We start from the raw sequence: 8,381 nt of genomic DNA on the forward strand, positions 1-8,381 counted from the left end.
AATATATTGAACAGGACTGGACCCAGTACTGACCCCTGAGGGACACCACTTGTTACTGACCTCCAACTAGACTCTGCGCCACTAACCAAAACCCTCTGAGCTCTATCTGGCAGCCAGTTCTCATTCCACCTCACTGTCCATTCATCTAACCCACACTTCCTAAGCTTGCCTGTGAGGATGATGTGGGAGACGGTGTCAAAAGCCTTGCCAAAGTCAAGGTAGACAACATCCACTGCCCTCCCCTCATCCACCCTTCTAGTTACTTCGTCATAGAAGGCTATCAGATTAGTCAGACATGACTTCCCCTTGGTGAATCCATGTTGACTACTTCTGATAAGGAAACACACTGTAGAGAAATGAAGCAATCAAGAACATTGCAAATATCATCTCCAGCCTTCCTGCAATCTGGAGATGAGGCTGACCGGCCTCAGCAATTCTATGATTCTATGATTTCCTGGGCAGTCCTGGCTTGCTACTGCTCAAACCCCTCCTGACTTCTAGCTGAGAGGTCACTTCCCAGTTCTCCCTGTCCGCATTCGTCGAATGGAGAATCAGTATCCCTTAGGTCCTTCCAACACTGAGGGGATCCTGTCTGTGATGCCAATTTAAAATGTCATACCCCACTCATGAGAGAGGGGGGGAAGTGACTCAGATTCGCAAATACCCAGCAGTGTGGACTAAGGTGAGACAACTCTCAAGGCCCATACAAAAAAAAAAATTATTAGATTCCCACAGTGATTAATATATGTCTTAACTAGGTCCACGATAATTGGTTAGGTATATAAGAAATTATGGCAAATGGTAAAACAAAGTACAGCAAGTGGTAAAGTACACCTTGCATTACTTCACAACATATATACAACAGATGTACCATGAATTATGGCGAGTGGTAAGATATGCCTTGTGTTACGTACTTAACTTTAAAAGAATAGGAGAAAAGAAAGAGAAACAGAGGGATAGAGAAAAAGAGAGAGAGAGAGATAAAGAGATCACCGGTCCTGGTTCCAGCGTTGGTCTGGCCAATGGGGGTCTCTGGTTCGTAGAAGTGCTCCTACGTGGATCCCCAGGGAAAAAAGTCTCTCTAGGGGTAGTTATTTTCCCCTTTTACGTTCGTGATACCAGTACGACCCGCCCCGCTGTTACGATGCTCAGGTTTCTCTCCCCCCCAGGTGACGTGTAGCATGATTTGGGTGGAGAGATGAGTCCTATAGTCATGTATGTTTAGCATGATCTCAATAATCTTCATTAGCATATGCAGGGGTGTGAACTTTAATATGTATTTTGCAGATAATGAGGCAAAGGTTAATTCATCGGACACAATGGCCCTGAAAACAAAGAACTATCAAGCTTCACAAGTTGAGCAAAAAGCCCTGTGTTCACAAGACTTCCCCCCCCAGCATCCTGTGCTATCCAGATGAGTTTTCTCTCCTGAGTCACACAAGAGATAAGCAGGTGTTAGCCTTGTCAGTTCTTTGAGCACAAGGCCTACATTATCCTGACTCCACATTATCCACCCCTTGACTACAGCCATATCTCAAGGTACTTGCGAGTGAGACATTCCTCAGTGAGACTCAGAGGGCCTCCCCCTTCGTTCGTCTCCCACCATTTGTTTCAGGGAATTTACGAGTTGCCTCTTACAACTGAACATCCCTTCCCATGGGGTCTGTGTCCAGGGGCACCACACACGGGGTATCCTTTCCCACAGGATCTGGTGCACTGTGCACAGGGCATCACTTCCCACAGGGTTTTGTGCCCAGGGGTACCACACATCCCCTCCCATGGGGTCTGTGCCTGGGGGCACCATGCATGCCGATGGGCTGGGATGTGCTGGCCAGGCTGTACCATCTGCTCAGCAGCCAGCAGCACCTGGGGGAGCATTTACCCAAACTGGGGACAGGGAAAGCCATGCCCCACTGTTGCACCTGCAGCAGGGCTTGCAGCTCTGGCCGTGGAGCAGTGGGAGGGATGGGGTCCCCACAATGCATGGGGGCAGAGGACCCGTGGCGTCCCTTCAGTGCCAGCTCAGCGGGCTGTGGAGGAACGAGCAGGACTCGCTGATGGAGATTTCGGCGGTGAGGGATGACGGGAGCTTCCAGGGGAAATACCTCACGCGGGTCACCTTCGCTGGCGGCTATGCCCGTGCCTCCTCCCTGAAAGGTGCCCAGCAGCAGCCCAGCGAGGGGGCCTGGCCCACCTTTGCCTTCACCATGCTCTGGGACAAGTTCTCCAGTAAGTACTGGGACACCTGGGGCTGGCACCATGGGAACACCAGGAGCCAGGCAGGTGGTCAGCAGGATTTTTCCTCTGCTGGAAATTCTGGTGGGTGATGCTTTGGTGCAGCTAAGCAGAGGGAGGCAGCGGTACCTGGCCAGCATGGGGCTAACAGGCAATGCTGGGCTCACATGGGGCAACCCCTCCTCACCCAGCATCTTTGCACCCATCCCTGCTGGGCAGCCCAAGGTGCCTGTGGTGGGTCTGGATCCCGTTAGGGCATGGGGATGTGGTGTTGCAGAGCCTGCCTCGCCCAAGGGAGCTGCCGGGGAAGGGCAAGCACAGGCTGGGTGGGCATGTGGCCATCGGAGTGGTATCATGGCTGCAGTGGGGAGAACCCCGGGGAAGGGTGGGAAGCAGCACAGGTGCTGTCCCACTCCAACCCCTCACCAAGTGCTTCTCCCAGATGCCAGCACAGCCTTCACGGGTCAGTGCTTCATGGACGCAGGCAGAAAGGAGACGCTGAGCACCACATGGCTGCTACGCAAAGCTGTTGGGTTCCTCAAGAAGGACTGGAAAGCCACGAGGTAGCAGGGGGATGCGGTGGGTAGCAGCCCCACAGAGGGGGGGCCTCCCCAGGATCCCCGAGGATGAGCATCCCCCTGGGCGAAGGGACTAGCCCTGGTAACCCCCCCAGCGTGGATTTGCAGCAGGGATGCCAATGCCTCCTGGCAAGGGGCTTGCCCTGGACAGGGGCATCTGGCAACTGCTCGGGGGCATTTAGGGCCACGCCGAGTGGGTCACGTCTGCAGGTCATCCCATGGGAACTCTCTGCTTCCCCACAGGGTGGGCAGCAATGTCTTCACATGCAAACGCACCCCAAAAGGAAAGATCCTGCCAAGCTTGTCCACATCCTGCGAGGATGCAGTTTCACCCACTCTATGATGGCGCACTTTGGCTGCAACCTGGCCCCCTAAGGCAAGCAAAATCAGCTTCTCACATAAAAAAAAAAAAAATTTAAAATCATGTCAGCTGTGGTTGTGTTTTTTAAAATACTGCCCTCGCTCCCCCTCTGAGGCAGCTTCTGTCCCCACAGGTCCCCCTGCAGAGAGGAGGGCTCATTGCTATCTGATGGCTACAACTGCCCTTCCCTGGGGACATCTGTATCCCCCCCTATTACCCTCATCCAGCTCCCTGGGTTCATTTCCCATTTTATCCTAATCTGAACTTCCACCCTGTGCCATCGCTCCACACCTGCCTGCTGGTGGCAGAGGAGACATTGGCATCCCAAATCCAGCCGCCTGCCTTGTGGTGCCTTCATACCCATCCCCACCAGATGCCTTTCCAGCCCCAGGACCCCCTGTAGAGTTGGGTGATGGAGGTAACGGTATCGATAGATGCGAGATGTTGGTAAAGCACTTCCTTTGTGCTGCACAGCACCCTAAGTAAAACATGCACAGTCAAAGCCTGTCCCATCCCATCCCTCTGGGTTACAACCAGGGATTTTAGCCTTCTCTGCTACTGCGTTTCAGCAGTGCTGCTCCATCTGCTTCTGTGGACACCTGCCAAACTTGCGCTTTTGACACAAGGTTTTTGGCAGGTCCATGGGTGAACCCAAAGCCTCTTGCAGAAGTGTTACAAATATAACCCAGCACCAGGGATGCCAGCACACAAGCCATACAGTCCGCCCAGCCTGGCCCAGCCCCAGTGAGGCCAGTACATGCTGCCATGTGTGACGTGGAGCGGTGGCTGCCACCTCCCTGGCACCTCAAACGGGGTGGCTTGTCCCTGCCAAACAGTGCAGAAAGGCAGGGGCTGGTGTCAGGACAAAAGGAAGGAGTGTGGCATCCGGGGTAAGGGCAAGAGAGCCCCCAGGGGGGATTTCTCAGGCCTCTGTGAAAAGCCTGTGAGTTTGGGACTGTGTAAAAGGCAACAAGGAGGAGTGATGTGTTAGGAGAGGGGTGGTTTCTGCTCACCCCAGCCTTCAGGGCCACCCGGATTGGAGGGAGAGGCACTGAGTAGCAGCAGTGGGGCCCCGGGGTGTGCTGGGGCTTGTGGCAGGTGCTGAGTGGCATGGGAAGTGGTGCCTGCCACCCTGGTGTGGGGCTCCACCACCCCCAGTATGCACACCACAGCCCTGGTGCCATCTGGTACCCCAGACACTGCCATCCTGGAGATTGCATGTATTTAGGCACCTGAATCCCACCTTAATTTCTGGTTGCCCACAGCCCCATGCCTGCTCTGGGACACTGCAGGGAGCAGAGCAGCAGCTTGGGTGCACAGGGACAGTGCACACCCTGTTGTGCACATCCGAAGGCCCTAAGAGCAGCGATGCAAACACAAGGAAGGTTAGTGTGTTTAGTAAACACACTTGCTTGGATCCCGGTGTCCCGCTGTGGTTACTTCTTCCTCTAACTCCTGTAAAAGCAAAAGCAGAAAAATTAGCAGCTAATATGCAGAAGATGCTGGGGAAATGTCACTGCTGCTAAAGCAGAAGGCAGGGCAAGCCCTCCCTCCTGCGCAGCACTGCAGCTGCTGCAGCTTGCCTAATGCCCTGGCACCACATGGGTGATGCCCTGGCCAGGCAGTGGCACCAGCAAAGCAGGGAGTGGTTAAATGTTTAAACAGGTAATAATTTCCAACTTGCATGCATAGGAGACGAATTCCCAAAGGCGGCAGATGATGCTTTCCAGGCTGCTATTAGGGCATTAAAAACACCTTGCTGCCCCTGCTTCTCTCCACAGCTGTGCTCATCCCTACATTCCTTGTTGCTGCCTGGGTCACACAGACCTCCTCTCCTCACCTGTCCCAGGTGCCCTGTCACCCAGCCGCCCACCCCATGGCTGCCAGCCCAGTGCCCACTTACAGCCCTATAAAGGGGCCAGGGCGTGGGGCCAGGAGGGAGCTGTGCCAGATGCTCTGCAGCCCCACAGCCATGCGGAGCAGTGCCTTTGCCCTGGTCCTCACCTTGGCAGCGCCCCTGCGGAGAGGAAGGTATGGGGACAGGTGGTGATGGGGATGTGGCTCTGGCACCCTGCTACACCCCAAAGGCTGGAGGTGCAGTGCTCAGCAGGGAACTGGGGCTGGGCTGCTGGAGTTGGTGGGACCAGCACTACACGATGCTGGGGGAAGCTGCAGAAAGGACAGGAGGGTGGCACCACTCATGCAAGGATGCTCCTTGCTGTGGGAATCTGCCCAGAGACAGGCAAACAGAGCCATGTCCCAGAGTGTACAAGGAAAGCAGCACATCCCGCTTTAGCGTGGGGAGGATCCCCTCCTATGGGAGTAGCAAACAGACTGGAGCAGCAGCTGGGCTGAAGGCAATTGGTGCCACGGGTGCAATGCCTGTGCTGAGGTGGCAATGCCAATGGCATGAGCTTCATGCTGCATCCCCCAGTGCTGCCCCGGGGCAGAGCCAGGGTGGTAGGATGGAAACAGGGTGCCCTCCCTGCTTGGCCAGGCACCCTGAGCCACAGCACTGGTCTTGCAGTGTCTCCTCTCCGAGTCCTGGCAGAGCAATGCCAGCTGCCAGTTTGTGTCCATCCTCAGTAAGGACGGCAGCTTCTCTGGTTCCTACCTGCTGGGGCCTGCAGCCGGTGACCCTGAAATCCTCACCTCATCATTGAAGGGGTCCCAGCAGGATGCGGGGCTGGTCTTTGCAGCCTACCTTCTCCTTCACCATGCGCTGGCAGCTCTGAGGTAGGTGGGAGGGGGCCATCGCCCCGCAGCGGGGATGCCAGCGGGACCCAGGGGGGCAGCTTTGTGCCTTGCCGCCCTGGCTCATGCTCCCTTGGACCCTTCCAGACTCAGAGAGAGCCCAGATGACTGCCTTCCTGGGCCAGTGATATGTGGGCACCTGTGGGAGAATTTTTAGAGATCAACGGCCACCCTGTGAGCACCTCAAGCACTGAGGACTTGTTGACAACAGTGTAAGCTTCAAGGAATGTAGAAGGTCGAGTTGTGGTTTGTAAACAGCTGAGTTATGTAGAGGGAGGAAATAACTGTTGCTGAATGTACCGATAAGCAGGACTTCGAGCATAACATAAAAGAAGATAACTGCGCGTGGACAGCTAGGGATAGCCAATCATATAGTAAGGATGCTCACGTGAACTATGCATGTAACCAATTATTGCTTGAGTATTGCGTGGCGCGGAAGAGAACTGTCTATAATAGCTGAGCTATCTGTGCAATAAAGTGGCATTTACCTGATCATATTGGTCGTTGTGTACTTGTCCGTAATTTCCGTGCCGACAGGCACCAACAGGGAAGAGACCCTGCACACCCTGTGGCTCCTGTGAGAGGTGGCCAAGGGCCCTGTCGAGGACTGGAAAGCCACACAGTGAGTGCCAGGTCCCAGCCACTACTGTGCCAAGCTTTCCTGCACCCCAGGCTGGAGAGGGGAGAAATCCCATGGGATGAAGCACAGTGGGACCAGGAGGGTGAAATGGGTTTGTCACTGGTGATGAACAAGGGCTAAGGAGCACGCCTGTGACCTGGCCAGTTCCTGCATCCTGGGTGTGCCCCAGAGCTGGGTGAGCCCAGGATGGGGTCTGGCCCCAGCTGGACTCCCCTGGGACTCCCCTCACACATAGCCTGGGGGAAGAGACCAGAGCATGATGCCAGCATCCAGAGCAGCCTTCACCACAGGGAGCTGGAACCCTGGGCATCCCACTCAGCACCCAGAAAGGACAAGGTGCCTGGCCCCTCAGGTTTCCCCTCTGTACCCGCCACCACAGCATAGGTGACCTCAGCTGAATGAACCACAGTGATTTGGGGTTTCCTGCAGGATTGGCACCAGCGTTTTCACCCAGATAAAATAACAGTGAGTGGGGAAATCCAGGAGGCCCAGGCCAGGCCCGCAAGGAGACAGCGCTCCCCCCAGCCAGGCTCTGCCTGTGCTGACATGCTGCATTTCGGCAACTCAGCCCACGGGTTCATGTTTTCCCAGGCAAGTTCAGCCTAGCGTGAAGGCTGGGGACCAGGTGCAAAATAAAGGGTGTGTGAGCCGACACAGGAACAACCACAAAACCACAGATGAAACGCAGATTAAATTTAATCTCGATACCTTGCGAACCAGGGGATCTCCAAATCATCACCTGGGCAGAGGCATGGAAGCAGGATGTCCTGGTTTGAGGTAAAACAGGACCAGTTTTGTTCAGTAACTTTGCTTCTTAGCTGGGCTTCTAACTACTGAAATTAACAGCATATTGTGTAGACAATGTTTGCTCTCTCAAAGTGATAAGACCTATGTTTATAGTTGATGCCCAGGCATGGTATGCAGAGAGGCTCTTGCTTATACTTATTGCTATAACACCCAAGGCCAACCAACTTTGTTATTTGCCCCGTTGGAGGGTCGGAAGCAGAAAAGCGCAGTGGGGTCACACTTGCAGGGAGGAGTGGACAGGACAGATGACCCAAAACTGGCCAATGGGGTATTCCATCCCATCTGCCTCATGCTCAGTAGAAAATCTGAGGGATCAAAGGGTCAGGTCTCTCTCTCTTTCTTCAATGGCTGGCATCTGAGGAGGATTGTCTGTTCATCTGCCTTTGATCCTGATCTATGGGAGACCTTGGCTGGTCCAAGGGATCAGAATACAAGTTTAACATTGACCCTGAACAAATACCCTTGAAGAGACTGAAGAATCCTGAGAAGATCCGAGAAAACAAGATAAGGGGCGGCAAACATCCTGGTTTTTCCCAGAGCATGAACAGCACGTGATCAACAATTGTATTGGCTGGATGGCGTGTGATGTGAGAGCGGATTGGGCAAAAGTAGAATGTTAGAATATATGCACAGATAAGCAACCAGGTAAAAGGATATAAAAGAGCACTGCTTGTAAAATAAAATGTACGATTCCTGCAACTTGATATTCAGTGTCATGTCTGTCTCTACAGAGACACTGATCCTGAATCCAAATATGGAATCCAGTTCCCGTCCGTCACGGAGTCCAGCCTGGGACTGCCCCAGTGCCAGCCAGTGTCGTGATTGTCATCCTGGGAGCTCGATACGGTTTTGTATATATTTAATTATTTCCTGTTTTATTTTATTATTAATATTTCATTAGTTTATTTCCTTCTAAACTCATATGTCTCTTTTTCCCTCCTCTGCCCCTCTCTTTGAAGAGGGGTAGAGGGGAGCATCTGTCAGTCCCATCTGGGGTCCCCCAAAT

At 53.8% G+C, this 8,381-nt stretch overlaps 1 protein-coding gene and 1 pseudogene across 1 annotated transcript in view; both read left to right on the forward strand.

Moving 5' to 3' along the window:
• The window catches only part of LOC104282057 (avidin-like), an 8,990-nt gene extending 5,834 nt beyond the window's left edge, over positions 1-3,156 (forward strand). The window contains exons 2-4 of the mRNA XM_009880122.1: positions 2,016-2,229; positions 2,678-2,798; positions 3,057-3,156. Coding sequence (XP_009878424.1) covers positions 2,016-2,229; positions 2,678-2,798; positions 3,057-3,156 — 435 coding nt within the window. The remainder of the gene's footprint in view (positions 1-2,015; positions 2,230-2,677; positions 2,799-3,056) is intronic.
• Positions 3,157-5,146: 1,990 nt separating this feature from the next.
• Positions 5,147-7,031, forward strand: LOC104282055 (annotated as a pseudogene).
• The last annotated feature ends 1,350 nt before the right edge of the window (positions 7,032-8,381 follow it).

The sequence above is a fragment of the Charadrius vociferus genome, unplaced genomic scaffold, assembly GCF_000708025.1.
Source record: "Charadrius vociferus isolate BGI_N301 unplaced genomic scaffold, ASM70802v2 scaffold2532, whole genome shotgun sequence".
Classification (NCBI taxonomy): domain Eukaryota; kingdom Metazoa; phylum Chordata; class Aves; order Charadriiformes; family Charadriidae; genus Charadrius; species Charadrius vociferus.